The 15,806-nt window shown below is 41.2% G+C and overlaps 1 protein-coding gene across 1 annotated transcript; it reads left to right on the top strand.

The window, feature by feature from the left end:
• Positions 1-1,788: 1,788 nt before the first annotated feature.
• Positions 1,789-12,963, top strand: TMEM267 (transmembrane protein 267). Its single transcript, XM_068667421.1, has 4 exons — positions 1,789-1,944; positions 3,612-3,757; positions 5,876-6,263; positions 11,753-12,963. Exons 3-4 carry the CDS (start codon positions 5,952-5,954, stop codon positions 12,086-12,088), a joined length of 648 nt encoding a protein of 215 aa, XP_068523522.1. The 5' UTR covers positions 1,789-1,944; positions 3,612-3,757; positions 5,876-5,951; the 3' UTR covers positions 12,089-12,963.
• The last annotated feature ends 2,843 nt before the right edge of the window (positions 12,964-15,806 follow it).

The following is a 15,806-nucleotide window of genomic DNA, read 5'->3' as shown; positions in this document are numbered from 1 at the left end:
CTGGGTTTCTCTGCAGCCCCAGTTCCCACTCCCTTCACCCCAGCGCGGGGCTGGCTGAGGAGGAGGAAGAAAAAGAGGATGTGATACATGGAGTAAGGAGGAAGGTTAATTGGGAAAAGTCTCACCACCACAAATTTTAGTAAGCCCTTATCAATCAAATTTGATGTATGTGATGACTGTAATCCAGTGAATTTTACTATTTTGAATCTGGGTGAGTTAAAGCAGAGGAAAGAAACCCAATATTGAATTGCACTTGGAGGAAAGGGAAAAGATCGTGGGACTACTAACAATCCCATGCTTACTTCCTTGTATTACATTACTGAATGCTGTTTATCACAATCCCGGTGGAATGTCCTCAAGAAGACAGAGTCTTTCTTATGGTTCAATTGGCCTCAGCCAAATTTGAAGCCAAGACAAGAATTAATGACATTCAAAAGAAGAGGAGGGAGTGTGATCTATGGAGTAATAATTCATGTCAAGAAGATGGTTGATGTTAATAAAGAAGGGGGAGATGTGGGAGTGTGGCCATGGGGGTCAGCAAGCCCCATGGTTGGTGGTAACATCAGACTCTTAACAATGAGACCATCAGGAATGTAAAAGAGTTTAGAGTTTAGAGGGCACAAAGATGGGTGATTCAGGAGAGGCCATGCCTTCTGGGGTTGCTTAATCTGCAGCCGTTAAGGCATGGAAGTTGCTGGGGGTTTGCTGTTGCCAGGCAAAGTTGTTTGACCGATGGAAAGTTGTTGGAAAGGATTGCTGCAGGGCGAAGGGTGTTAGAGGGGAGCCCGTCCTCAAGATGGAAAGGCAACATGATGTGATGAAAAAAGGAATGAAAAGGAACAGGCTGGCAGAAAGGAGACCAGGACAGGAACAGGCACACTGATCGCCTCATGAAGATAGGTTCGGCCAAACTCAGCAAACTGCTCCGAGAGGCTTGCACAGAAAGTTGCTGGAAACAGACACTGGAGCTGGGAAGAAGCTCAAGCTGAGACAAGCGGAGCCACACACACAACTGACCCTCTGGTAATCAGCTGCGCATTATGAGGAATCACACATCCTTAGGAACATGGACTGTCCTGGTAACCTTGCAGCTTATTTCCTTTATTAACAACCAGACAGTTTATGATCCTGAAATATGGGACCAAATTGATGTCAAGGTGTGGGACCTACTAAAAACGACAAGGCTGCGGTGCGATTGCTTGGCACCTGGGAGCAATCTCTGGGGCCTTACAGTCAGACGTGTGGGTTGCCAGGCAGTGAGGGAGCTGCGGGCTCGGCCACCAATCCTGCTCTGCACAATCAGCCGCTGCCACTACTGCCACTGCAGGCCTTCGCTGCTCCCACGACTATCCCTGGAATTCTCTGGTGATAGTAATCAAGAAAAGGAATGGAAAATGGGGACCATTATATGGTCTGAGAGAAACTAGTGAAGTCATGGAAGATATGGGAGCACTTCAACCAGGATTACCAACCCCAACAGTGAGCCCACTCGTGGATATTAATAGACTTAAAGGATTGTTTGTTAAATACTTGCCTTTTAAAACCTTGCCATGCTTATGTTTCAATTGGTACCTTTCTGATTGTACATATGTACAGGCGTACTGGGGTTTCTTATGAATCTGTAAAAGCAACATTCTGTGTTTTTAGAAGGTTCGATGTTCGTGTGTGCATGTTGGTAGAGCACAGACTCCCCGCGCACTCAGCGCTGTTTAATCGCCTTTTATAAATATGACTAAGTTCAGACTGAGTTGCAGCTGCATTTTTAGCAGAGGAGAAGGAGAAACAGAAAGAGAAGGAGGAGAAGGAGGGCGCCGCGCTCCCAGCCTGCTCCTCGGCCGCGCATGCCCGCGGGCCCGGCGGCGGCCCGGCGCCCGCCTCCGCTTCTCCTCATGAGGCGGAGGCGGGACGGGGCGCTGGGGGCTGCCGGCGGCCGCCGCTCCTCAGGTGGGCGCCGGGGCCGGCGGGAGGCTGGGGCTGCTCCTCGCCGCCCCGAGGCGGGTTGGGGGGTCCCGGTGTGCCGAGGGGGCCCCGCGGGCAGCTGCCGGCCTTTCGGAGGGGCGTCCCCGGAGGGAGCTGCGGTGTCTGCGGGCGGCTCGTCAGGCGTAGCCGCCGGGAGGGCAGCGGGAGCCGCCCCGGCTCCCAGCTTGGCGTCCGTCACGCTCCTGACTGCGGGGTTTTTGCCCTAAAGGGGGCTGCTTTCGTGCTCCCTGAGGGCCGAGGAGAGGTCTGCGGGGAAGCCGTGGCTGCTCTGCCTGGAAACAAAAGGGTGCCCCCACCTCCGGGCAGCCCCCTGGCTTGGCGTGTCTGCCCGCCGCGTGCTCGGCCTCCCTCAGCCCCAGTGCCCGTACACAGCACGGCAGTGCTGTAGTCTTCAATTGGATTAGCTGTTTATGGCCCAAATGGCATAGTTGTAATTAATTAGGGTGATAAATAAACCGTACTTTTTTTTTTTTTTTTTGATGCCGGATGACAAATGAAATTTTCCTCCGCTGTCTCGCACTGCGGTTTGTCTCCAGCTGCTGCATACTTTTGGGATATTCCTTTCAACTCTTTCCTTCCCCTCAAATTCCTCTCAGCTCTGAAGTGCTGTTGGCGGAGCAGGGATGCGTGTTGGTAGCTTGGGAGGGCTCTTCGCGAGCACTTTGACTTGCGGTCCCTGAAAGAAACAATTTAATTAAAAAGTGCTCACTCCTCGTTTTGTGTTTTATTGCTTGCTCACTTCTTTGTTTGTTTGTTTCCTCCTTTGTTGCTTTGTTCCTTCTTTGTTGCTTTTAATTCAGTTCGTTCCTCAGTATTGTGGTGGAATTCTGCAGATGTCTTGTGAGCTTTTGTCTGCTTTCCTCTTTGACCTGCTCCAACCCTCTGAGCCCTATAATGCATTATAATTATCAGACACAAAATATTTGCATTATTAGTCCTTCGCAGATCGTTCTGTGCTCATACCTGCTTTTCCAGGAGATAACGCGTTAACACTTTGAGCATGTGTCTTAAAGGGTGATACTATTTTATGAAGTTTTTCATATAGATTAATATCCACTATTAAATGATATTCTTGAGGAGATTATGGAACTCTAGGGGATCACTGTGATCTTTTGACTTCTTGTATAAAACAGATGATAGAACTTTAGACATTTAATTCCTATTTGCATTCATGTATTTTGTTAAATTGTAGCAAAAATTTTGGAGAGCAATAACATTTCTAAATGCTACTTTTAGCCATTGGATTTTTATTTTGCTCTTATGCCAGGAGATTGAAAGCATTTTAGTGTCAGGTGTTTCCCTGAATGCATATTTTCAGCTTTAATATAAATATCTTATTGCGTCAGTAATTTACAAAGACAACTGTGCATTTGTTGAAATTAGTTTTTTCATGTTTCCATAAAAGAAATCAAATATATCTGTAAAATTTAATTTGGGGAGTATAGACAGATTATACCGAATGCTGTATCCCATATAAAAATGTCATGAGCAATGACAGCTCGAAACAGTGGTACTATATCAACTGTCATGTGCATGTGTTTCATGTAGACCCACCCTAAATCTTCAGCATGTTAGCTGGACTGACCATGCATAGACTTTATTTAATTTATTGATTTCTTTGATTTATTTAGGCACAGAAAAAACTGCGTTTTGTCTTCCCTGCACTGGACTGGACTGGATTCAGCAAGCGGAGACACTCAACTCTAAGGCATAGACCACATTTTCTACTGGAATAAAGCAACTGCAATGGGAAAAAATGTATTCTCCTAGTTCCATGGTAAGTTTGGCTCCAAATATCAATGTGTTTTTTAAGGCTATGTTGCTACATCAGTTCTCACCAGATTGTATTCTTTGTATTCTAACACAGATTTTATGATAATTTTAAATAAAATCCAGTCTGTCATGGTGCCTTTGTAAAAGAAACATTTTTTGAGGATATTGTGATTTGTTCCTTCAAAAATAATTTATTCAGAAATATGCAGTATATTGTAAATCACTCCTCAAAAAATGACAGTTCCAGTGTTTCAGGAAATATTTTGTATATTTATTCAGAAGAGGTGCAGTCATGGTTAACAGGCTTTAAACTTGACCCACTTCTTTTCATGTGTATGCAAAGACCATGTATTATTCATGCTTTCTTTTCTCTTTTTAACCTTTTCCAAGTAAATCCTTCAGTGACTTTTTTTTTTCTGTAAAGATTAATGCCAGTAGTCATGTCTTGTGGATACTTTTACAATAAATAGGCATGTAAATAAGCTAGAAAAAAACATTTTATATTTTCTGGGGCTTATGATTAATAATGATTAAAATTCGAAAATACTGTCAATCGATGTTGTTAGAAGTGTTCATTTATAAAGAAGGTCTGATACATTCTGAAAATGCATATTTAGAATAAAAATGTACCTGGTATAACTACTAAGAAAGGAATTATCAAGATTTAATGTATTGCAAAGAAATAGCAGTGTCTTAGGATGCAGGCTTTGAAACTGCTCTATCACAGAACCACAGAGCAGTTTGGGTTGGAAAGGCACGTAAAGATCACTCAGTGCTGATGCCCTGCCATGGGCAGGGACACCTCCCAGCAGACCAGGTTGCTCAAAGCCCCATCCAGCCTGGCCTTGAGCACTGCCAGGGATGGGGCTACACAGAAGTAGAGAACATTGTAGTAGCTGGATAGTTAGAACTGATACTGTGCTTTAAAGTCTGCTTTTCGGTGCCTGTTTAACAACACAAAGCTAGGGAATACATCGATTATATGTGTGTTTCTTAACATGTATGTTTCTTTTTTCTTTTTCTTTTTTTATTTAGTGTTATCATTAAAATGAGTGCTCTGTCTTTATAACCCAGGTATGTTGTAGTTGCTTCTGTGGTGAGGTCCTTTTGGACCTCAGATTCCTTTTGAAATTTCTTTTGAGGTGTCAACCATTTTTTTAAGGTCAGGGTAATTATTCCCAGAAATAATCTTGTGCAAGTGGGTTTCATAACAATTACATAAGCATAAATATTGTTTAAGGACTTTTAAGTGATTATTAATACTTATAGCAATGCCTTTACTTTCAACTTACAGTGGTCAGCTCTTGAAAGCTAAAATGACTGGGATTAGTTCTTTTATAAGTTCTGCAGAAAGAGCTGTTCTGAAGGTAATGTGACAAATAATAGAGGGGTCCTAGAAGTATCCATAGAGTTTGCTGCTGGAATGCTAAGGAGGTATAGGAAAAGCATATGTAGTTTCACTCTGTAAGAAGTTAGTTTTGGTTACATCTGCTTGATTGAAGGGTGTCGTCTTTTTGTGTTTATTGTCAACAGTGAGGATATTACGGTGTTTCTGGAGTTCTTAATGCTTATTCTAATTGCGAATCTTATTTACCCTGGAATAAACAAGGAATAGCTCAGAAAGGTGTACCATGGCAATAATAAATATGTTTACAAACTATGAAAGATATTGAAAATATAGATTAGAAATTTGTTTTTAACTGTTCTGGCATATTTGAGATTTTTTGAGCATCAGTTCCAAGGATACTTGAAACTGATTTTTTTTGTCCTATTGTTATAGCATAACGGATTTAATTTGATGAGTATCATGAATTTAAGGCCAGGAGGAATCTTGAAAGATATTCAGTGTCTTATCATAGACACAACTCAAGTTATTTTGTGAAACTGCATTTCAAAAAGCGGAGTTAGAGCTTTCTGTGTTACGAAGGTGTGTGTGCTGATTGGAACAGGACAACCATTTTAATTCAGAGTTGTCACCTAAATGAACTTGATTAAAATCAAAGCTTCCGTAGGAATATTAAATGCAAACATTGTTTTCTTGTGCTTATTTGTAGCTGTGATGACAAATGCTTTCTACTAATGACTTTTTTCTTCAATACTTTGTTCTTTCTGACATTTGCAGAACAACTGAAGATACGTGGGACAATGCACAGTGTATATCCTGATAACATTTTGTGTGCTGTGACGTGGTCTTTGCCATGGCGTCTGAGACTGAAAAGGCCCATGCTCTCCTCCAAACTTTCAGCACAGCTTCAGTTATTTCTAGTCTAGGTTTGGGAGTATTCTGCTTTGTTGCAGACAAGCTTCTGCAGTTTTCCTTCATTCAGCAAAACGACTGGCTCCGAGCCTTCTCTGATAATGCAGTGCATGGTATACTAGGAATGTGGTCCTGGGCGATAGTGATCGGACTCAGGAAGAAAAGCGACTTCACAGAAGTCACCCTGGCTGGCTTCCTTGCCTCCGTCATCGATGTGGACCACTTCTTCCTTGCTGGCTCCCTGTCATTAAAGGTAAGTGAATAGGTGGGTGGCAGCTTATTTTTATTGTTCATCTACCGTATCCTAAACAACAACAACAAAATGATACTTTGATTAGATGCATTTTAAAAAGATATACGGGAATTCATATTTTTATACAATTGTTATGATTTTAAAATGAAGAAATACCACATTCCCTGTTAAGTTCTACCCCTTACGAGGCTCTGAAAAAGTTCTGAAAGCCTCTTTCCATGGTATCCTATGGTTATCCAAATATGGTTCTTTGGTTATCCAAATTAACATTTAACTGCTGCCACGCACGCTTTTGTGTATGAAGTGGATTATTCCATTTCTGTGTACAGTAAGGAGTAGAAATCTAGAAAACAGATCATCCAGCTGATGTTTTGTTTCATTCAACCACTCATACTGAGCAGTAGGAGGTTTGTTTTTAGTCAACTCTATAAACATTTCTCCCACAAACCAGCAATATGTGTATAGCCTGTTCACCTTTAAAAAGAAAAAATAATCTGAGATTGTCCTTAAATATAGTTGGTTGTAAAAGAAATCAAGCAAGTGTCAAACTTGTTAATAAAATGAAAAATGTGAATTGGCTCCTGCTAAGGAATATATGTGAATATATGCCTAACAGGCAGTTTGCAGAACTGCCTGTTAGGACACCATTTATCAGTACAATGAGTTTACTAGGTTGTGGTGTTTTTTCTCAGGGGTTCTCCTGTGGTTTTGGTGTGTCGTGTGCCCACTTCCCTGCTGACACACGTACATATATCCCTGTGTGCTCCAACCACCTGTTCTCAGCTTTCCCTGAAACAACACTCTGTTCTGCAGGCTCTCCAAAACACTTGCTCCATCCAGAAGCTCTGGCTGTACCAGGTCATGGTCCCCACCCCTACAGCCATGCCACTCTGCTTGTAACCAGGCATTGCTATGGTGTTGCTAGCATATATATGCATAGGTTCTACTTTGTACAGAAGGGGAAACTTTTATTTATTCAACAGGAGCATAAGTTGTTCCATGGTGTCCTGTTCTTTCTTCTCCTGCTTGCTCAGACTAGTGTTAAGCTGTTCACATGGATGACAGAGGACATAATTCTTAGGACACAGAGGCAGGAGAGGAAGGAAAGAGGTGGAGAGGAAATTGCTGTTCTTTGCAATCCTTTAAATAAAGAACTACAATCCAAAATGTTTTACCTTTTCTTTAAAAATATGTGCGAGAGAGAGATACATGCAAGAAACATTGTTTATAGTTGAGATGTAAAAACAATCAGACTTCCAGTGGGAAAACAGATTTTTTATTTGTGTACAGTATCAGTATTTATTGTAAATAAAAGATGTTTTCCTACTGGTAAGTTTGATGGACCTTCTGATATGATCAGTTCTATTCCTCTTTGACAAAGAGGATGTTTTCACAGCATCACGGGGTGGCTGAGGTTGGAAGGTGCTTCTGGAGGCCACCTGGTCTGACCCCTGCCCAGGCAGGGACACTGACAGGGGGTCCAGGTCCTTGTCCAGGTGAATTTTTAGGAAGGAGAGTCCACAGCCTCTCTGGGCAGCCTGTGCCCAGGTTCCATCACCTGCGCAGCACAGAGGTGCTTCCTGACATTCAGAGGGAGCCTCCTGTGCTCCACTTTGTTCCTGTTGCCTCTGTTTTGTCATCCTGGCACTGAGCCCCACTGAAAGAGTCTGGCTCTGTCCTCTCTGCACCCTTCCTTCAGCTATTTTTAGACCTTGATGATTGAGATCTGCCCCCTTCAGCCTTTTCTGCTCCAGGCAGAACAGCCCCAGATTTCTCAGCCTTTCCTCCAGCAGGGAAGGCTCCTTCAGTCCCGCAGTTACCATGGTGGCCCTTCATCGGATGTGGTTTTCCATAGCTCCACCTCTCCTGTGTGCTGGGGGGCCCGGAGCTGGGCACGATACCCAGAGGTGGCCTTACGAGTGCTGAGGAGAGGGGGTGAATCGCTTCACTCTGCCTGCTGGCAGCGCTCCTCGGTGCAGCCCAGGACACCTCTGGGCTTCTCTGCGGCACGGGCAGGCTGCTGGCTGCTGCTCAGCTCCCTTCCACAAGGACACCCGGGGCCTGCCCTGCAGAGCTGATTTCTGCGCTGGCTGTACCCACCCAGCAGGTGCTGGTGCCTGGGGTGTTGCTTCCCTAGGTATCCCCGCTTCTCCCCTCTCCTGTACTTTTTGCAAGTGGAAATGCCATAAAATTAGAGAACTAGATAAAGAAAAGGAAAGTTTGCTTAATGAGTCCTGTAATGTTGACGTTTTAGTACAGCATTTAAACATAATTATTCTCACATTTATTCTTTATTTTAAAATCGTAAGCACAAGTAATGAGGGACTAAGAAGTTATAGAAAACATTAAAATGTTCTTGCAACTTTTTCCGGTACTCATCACGGGTATTTTTTCTCAATGACGACTAGATGGCGCCCTTCATCAGTGCGAGTTGAGAAAGTCGGGCGTTGTGTTGTGGGACTGGGAGGTGACCTGCCTCCCTGCTGCCCCCAGCGAGGCAAGGTTAAATGTGCTTACACTGTCCGTGATGGAGAATGTTTGTGTAGGCTGCCCCTTGTGTCCCAAACAAAGGTAATTGTTGGAATTATATCAGTTAATTTCTTCCTGTGTTTTTTCAGTTTCCAAGCAGCTGTATATATATATATATTTTTTATTATTTTTTTTTTTCTAGTATTGAACCTAAATTACTGATGTTGATGGTTAGATCTCGTTTTCTTTAATGCCTGTCTGGAAAAGATGTCCGGTTGCTGTGCTCTCTCCATTTTTTTTTTATTTTTTTTATTTTTTTTTAATTAGGAATACAAGCACAGCATGCAGAAGAGTAGCCCTTGAGTAGCCACACTTACATAGCTGAAATAAGGAGAAGGCAAGATGCCCAAAGGCCCTGTCAAAGTCCCTTGCCTACCTAACTCCACTCTCCTCTGTATGTTAATTGGGTTAATAAAGGATATTTACCTGTAAACTGTGTCCTGTTTAGGTTTCTAAATCAGGGGTGTAGATCTGTAACAGTGTGATTTTTGCAACTTGAATAGACATTCTGCTTTACAATAAGTCTCTTAACTAAGTAACTCACTGAGTAAAGGCTGGAGGACCTGGATTTATGATTTCTAAATGTCCTGCCACTTTTCTGGTCTCCTCTGAATTGCCTCTTGCTTAAATTGTCTTTAAAGGGCCCTGTCCCAAACCACATACAGTATTTTAACAAAAATAGCCTAAATTTGAGCTAAGTTGTTTGTTTAATTCTTTTTGCTTACAAATACATACAATTTTGTCTTTTTTTTAAACAGCATAAAAATCCTGCTATGGGTTTTGTGTCTTCTTGCAATGCCAGCAGTCTTTTTAGTTTGTGATCTAACCTAATCCCCATAAACTTTTCTGCTGTGTTGTTGCCTGGCTAGCTAGACCTGATTTTAATGTGTGATTTTTTCTTTCCTCAGCTTAATATGATGCGACTTTTGGTTTTGTGTTGTAATTTCAGGCTGTTGCCTGTATGATTTATTACTTACTACCTTTTTACTGCTTATTTGTTAGTCCCAGTCTCATTCTCCCTTACCAGATTGCAGGACTGAGAGTAACTGTTTTACGAGACTACAGCATTTGTTGCTTATGCAACATATTGCTGAGAAACTAATAAATTAAGAAATCTAATTAACTAACCACTCCACTGTTACTAATTTATAACAGTAGTACTTTTTACATTGCTATACACAATTAATTATCATGCTCTTAATCACAACTATTAAATCTGATGATAGGTTACTTTATTGAAGTAGCTCTTCAGTGCAGCACAAGGCAGTATTGCCATTACTGCAGGTTGTTACCTACAGACTCCTCCGCTTGTTCCTGCTGACACTGCTTGTTGCTTGGACTATTTGGCTAGTGGGCCGCTTTTCACAATTTCATCATTATTTTTTCTGGAGTATTCAGGGTAAATAGTCACCTGCAGTCCTTACGTTTACTCTGACAAATACTTGTGTACTGAGCAGCATGTGATCTAACCTTTTGCCCACATTATTTTTGGCAATAAATATGAAGTCTACAAAGAATTTGCTGGTTGGAATTTGTACCTCTGTGTATTCCAGATTTGCACACAAATGTATAAAGTCTATGAACCAGTGCTCAGTCTCACTGGCTAGCTCTAAGTGAGGAAGTTTCTGCAGCCTGCCATTGCTTTCAGCTTGGCTGATAAACGAGAGTGGCGTGAAGGGTTGGATGTGGTACAGGCGTGTCTTCAATGACAAGAGTCCCCCAGGCCTGTAGTCCATCCAGGCCTGTAGTCCATCCACCTGGGGATGTTGTACGTTTTGTGGGGTGTTTGGATGTTGTAAGGCAGGAAAGGAATATACTATTTATTTATTTATTTTTTAAGATCTCATTGTGATTTCTAAAGGGCGAGTAATTTGGTAGGAGAAAGAATGTAATAGCTTATATTGCCAAACAGATCTACATCTCCCTCTCTTGGGCTTGGCAACTTAAGAATGTGAATGTTGATCTAGTTACAGACTGTAAAAGAGAAAACAGGCCATCCTCTCAGAACTTGGGCAACAGCATTTTGGAAGCCTGATGACAGTACTGCAATTACAAAAATATATATGTTTTAGCTTCTTGCTGACAGTAACACAAATCTGATTGTCTTTGTAGGGTAGGTGATAGACCGTTTCACCATCACAAGATCTTCAACCTTTAATCCCTGAACAATAAGCTTGTATGAAACAAAAACAGATTTGCTGAAAATGTACCCATTGCAGCAACTTAAAGAAGTTGGGTCTATACCTCTAAAGTTGTTGCAATTTCATCAGTGTTGTTTTTTTATTTGTGAGCTTTTTAGTCCTGTCACCTAAACAGGACTAAGCTTAGTCACTACATTGTCACCTAAGAGTGTCACAAACAAGCATGTGGGAATCTAATGGAGCAAAGCTTAGGCAAGTGAAATATATGTAACTTCAGTATTTTTTGTTGAATTGGAAATTTCTGGCTTGACAGCATTTAACAGAGAACAGTACGACTTCACAGGTATTAACAAAAGTATAATTTTTGAGAGTAAATGCCAATGAAGCACATTAGATGTTCCAAGTGTATTGTATGGTTGGTCTCCTTCCCATTGTTGTGAAATTAAATATATATAATCGGTGCAGCACACTGCGCAGGTTCCTGTTTGCTGTGTGACTAGATGACAAACAGCATACCTCATCCCTCTCGCTTCCTCTCCTGCTGCTAGTACTGCTCAGTAGGGTGCATGATTCATGTCACAAAATAGAGAAAAGCCTGTCCCAGCACCCTCAGCCCTGCTGCTGACAGGACAGCACAGAGCTCTGACACATCTGGGTGTTCGTATGGTTGGCTTTGAATAGCCACAGCGGGAAGGAATGGTATGTTTATCTTTGCACTTCCACTCAGCCCCTTAGTAATACACCTGTAAACATCCATGAAACCTTTTTTTTGCTTGTCATGATTGTAGCCATTGCCAATTATATTTTTCTTTTCTGCAGGCTGCTCTGAATCTTCCCCAGAGACCACTTCTCCACTGTTCTACTGTGATTCCTGTTGTGGCTCTGACATTAAAGTTTATTATGCACCTTTTCAGGCTTAAAGACTCATGGTGCTTTCTTCCTTGGATGTTGTTCATATCCTGGACTTCTCATCATGTTCGTGATGGGATTCGTCATGGCCTCTGGATCTGCCCATTTGGAAAAACTCCTCCTTTGCCATATTGGCTGTATGTGGCAATAACAGCATCTTTACCTCATCTGTGTTCATTTATTATGTATTTGACGGGCACTAGAGAATTAATGTCTATAAAACACGGGATTCACATTGATGTGTAAGGATGATAGGTCTGAAGTTTTTCGTATCAGCAGTTGAAATGAGCTGTGTTTGTCAATGATATGGTTTCCTTATGTTCCCTGTTAATTCCAAGTTAGGTATTTGAAGCCTGTGGAGCCAGTTACAGCTCCCATGTCGATTTGCTGTGGTCACAGAAACCTACTCTATAAATGCTAATAATTTCATATTTATACATTCCCCTTGAAAAATATGTGGTCATTATCATTCATGTATAGCTAACTAGTTTATGAAGCACTTGGTCTCTCTGTAGTAACTATGTTACACTTTGCTGTCATCATGCCATTCACCTGATCACCATTCACTCCAGATTTGGATTCTGGCTACATTTTGTCTGGACAGCATTTGTATAGCACTTTAAAAACATGAAGTACTATATAGATGCTAAGTATTATAGCGTAGCAGTGTGTGCCACTTCTGAAAAACATCAGTTAGCCTTTTGAGGTGATTTATTTGTTTTTTTGCTGGACTCTTGTATTCAGTAGTTTTTGTTTGTTTGTTTGTTTTTTTTAAATGCTTTTTTTTTACTTCAAAAAGTTGAAGCTGTGAATCTGCACCTCGTTCAACACGAACTGCCATAATACAGTGTTTACACTAAACTCTGTTCTTCTGTAGTTGCTGGATACTCAGTTTGCAGACAATTAGACAACGGAAAGAAGACAGTTTGATTACAATGTTATGTGAGTCAACAAGAGTGCTTGATTTAAAATACATTAATTATGAATATTTAATTTGGAACTAAGGAATTCTAGTAAATATTTAAGGACTGTTTAAAGGCAAACTTGCTAATTACAATGATGTGTAAGCTTTACAGAAGATTCTGGAAGGTATAAGAAAATAAAAATTGCTTAAAATGTGAGTTTGGTCTTACTAATGTACATACATAGCATTTTTCCTGAAGTGCAACATCATCCTTACTGCAAAATAAAATGCATTATTATTACACTGAAATAGAAATTTCAGGAAAAAAAAAAAAGTGTTTTTTTCCTGTGACTTTTTCCAGAAAAAGTCACAAAGTAAAAGTTTAGTTCTCGTCTAGTTTTTGGTGTACAACCTCAGCGAGTTTGCTGGTGGCACCAAGCTGTGTGGTGTGGTCGACAAGCTGGAGGGCAGGGATGCCATCCAGAGGGACCTGGGCAGGCTTGAGAGGTGGGGCTGTGGGAACTTCATGAGGTTCAATAAGGCCAAGTGCAAGGTCCTGCACCTGGGCCAGGGCAATCCCAAGCACCAATACAGGCTGGGCAGGGGATGGATTGAGGGCAGCCCTGAGGAGAAGGACCTGGGGGTGTTGGTTGAAGACAAGCTCAGTGTGAGCTGGCAATGTGTGCTTGCAGCCCAGAAAGCCAACCCTGTCCTGGGCTGCACTAAGAGCAGTAAGGACAGAAGGCTGAGCAAGGTGATTCACCATCTCATTGTCCTCATGAGGCCCCACCTGGAGTCCTGCACCCAGCTCTGGGGCCCCCAGCACAAGAAGGACACGGAGCTGTTGGAGCGAGTCCAGAGGAGGGCCAGGAGCATGAGCAGGGGCTGGAGCACTTCTGTGAGGACAGGCTGAGGGGCGAGGGGTTGCTTTTGGTTTTGTTTCACTGAGCTCCGTTGCCTGCTAAGGAGATGGGGTATTAATTTCCCTAGTTGATGAATAGCTGACAAAAGGGAGTAACTCCATGGAAAAGCATAGATAGGCTATCAGGTGCTGAACTTATCAAAGGGTGCAAAGATCAGGTGATGTGTTTATGTTTAGCATTACTTAAATTATACTACATTTACGTTAGTAAATACATACTAGTAAAAAGTACTAAAAATAAGAAAATATGACCTGTGCTGACTGGCTTAATGGGTACCAGGGACCTTCTGTGCAAAGTTGTAAAGGTTCTCTGCAGCACACTCAGCAATGCATGGAAAATGTTACACCATTTCAAACTGTGCCTTCCCTCAACACGAATAGTCTGCCTGTTTGTTCTGTTTTAAACTACAGGTTGTGAAATGCCAGTAATAAAAATCTTTTGTGCAAGAGTGAGTACAAGTCACTGTAAAAAGTTATATATTCTTGTTTCATAATATATGCATAGAGTTTTGGGCTTTATCCAGATTTGTTTCAGAGTTAAATGTGCATAGGAATAACGTGGAAAAATAACACTTTCTCATTTTTAGATTCTCATTTAACATTTTTGGTAACTATATCCCCCATCAGTCCTTCAGACTGGTACTGTACCATAAGATGCTTGATTCTTACTTGAATTCATTTCTCTTTCTAGCTGTGTTTAAAGATCGGATAATGGGGTATTCCTTCAGTACTTTAAAAATGCACATACTCCTCTTCTGCATTTCTAGCAGTTCTACCAAAGAAATGAATATATTGAGGAAAGCAGCAAGCACCTGTCACGTGTGACTTCTGTCAGTCCCTCTCCAGACAGGCACGTTAATCTTGTGCCTCTTCCTGACATTTAGACAACTTTATCTCAGGCCGTGGACAGCTTTTTAAGGTAAAGTGACGCCCAGTTTGTGGGTAGCCAGGTTAAAGAAAAAAAGAAGTCAAATATTTGTTTCAGCCCACGTCACCTAGGAGATGCACCTCCCTATTACAAACGAACTTCCTAACATTTTCTTACCAGTGCATTTCAACTGCATTGATTTTTCCAGCTATGCAGTAATATTTGCCATGTGTAGAAAAAGCATAGCAAAAATAAAACAACCCTAAAAATGTATCTTAATGAATTTGTGCTTTACTGCAGCATCACACTTGAATTAATATGAAATATAAAAAGTATGCGAATTACACACAAAAAAACTGTTTACTCAAGGTGGTAACTTCATGCACGATGTGCAATACATATCACTAAAATACTACTGTTAATTCATACATTTCATATACCAATTGAAACTATTTCCACATATTTTCAAGTCTTACAACTTAAAGTCGAAGGAAGTGGTTGTGCTGATTTTAATGGATTGCGGTCTTAAAAAGTAAGTTCTCATAATTGCCAAGTTAAAAATGTTTGAATCCGCAGCCTCCCCCTTCCCCCCCCCCAAAAAAAAAAAAAAAAAAAAGTAAGATAAAATTTATTTTAATTGCATGTTGGCCTTAACAGAAGGAAAGAATGCATTTTCTATCAATTTATATTCTAGTTCAGAATGTAATCTGTATTTTGACATAACTACAGGTGCTGTTTTTTCTGCAGTGAAGTACATTGTATTAATGATCGTCTGCCTTTAACCAAATATTGATAAGTGAATTATTCATAATTGATGCCATTATCCAAAGAAAATGTTGGTGAGTTTGAATTAAATTGAAATAATTTTATTTTTTGTGGTCAGCCTATTGGTAGTGGCTTATTATTGGATGGACATTTCCTCTGCTAATGGAAATAAAGTTCCAGAAAGAGACTTAGAGGGAAGGGGTTAAAATTTAATCTAAGGAATTGTTAGTACAATGTTCATTTTGAATATAGATACATATATATATATCTGCTCCATCAGCCCCTCTCACAATGAAGCAAAGTGATGAAATGCAGCAGAAGAGCACATTTCAGTTTAACTATTTGAGCCGATCTAAGTTCTGTCACTTATGCAAATTTATTCACAGCAGTAGAAATTTGTACTGTAAGCACTGCATAGTGTGGGCTTTGATCAACTGGCAATTTGAGTCCACAAGTTAGGATTTGTTTCCCTGCTGCAGGCAGACCTTGCTTTGAAGCAAAGAAG

Source organism: Anas acuta, chromosome Z (genome assembly GCF_963932015.1).
Source record: "Anas acuta chromosome Z, bAnaAcu1.1, whole genome shotgun sequence".
Classification (NCBI taxonomy): Eukaryota; Metazoa; Chordata; class Aves; order Anseriformes; family Anatidae; genus Anas; species Anas acuta.
The sequence above is the reverse complement of the archived record's forward strand: the minus strand, read 5'-3'. Positions and strand labels throughout refer to the sequence as shown.

Bases quoted from the DNA above. Each gene is read 5' to 3' on its own strand.
- TMEM267 (XM_068667421.1), top strand. From the start codon at position 5,952: ATGGCGTCTGAGACTGAAAAGGCCCATGCTCTCCTCCAAACTTTCAGC. The intron at 6,264-11,752 runs GTAAGTGAATAG...TCTTTTCTGCAG, and splicing joins CTGGCTCCCTGTCATTAAAG to GCTGCTCTGAATCTTCCCCA.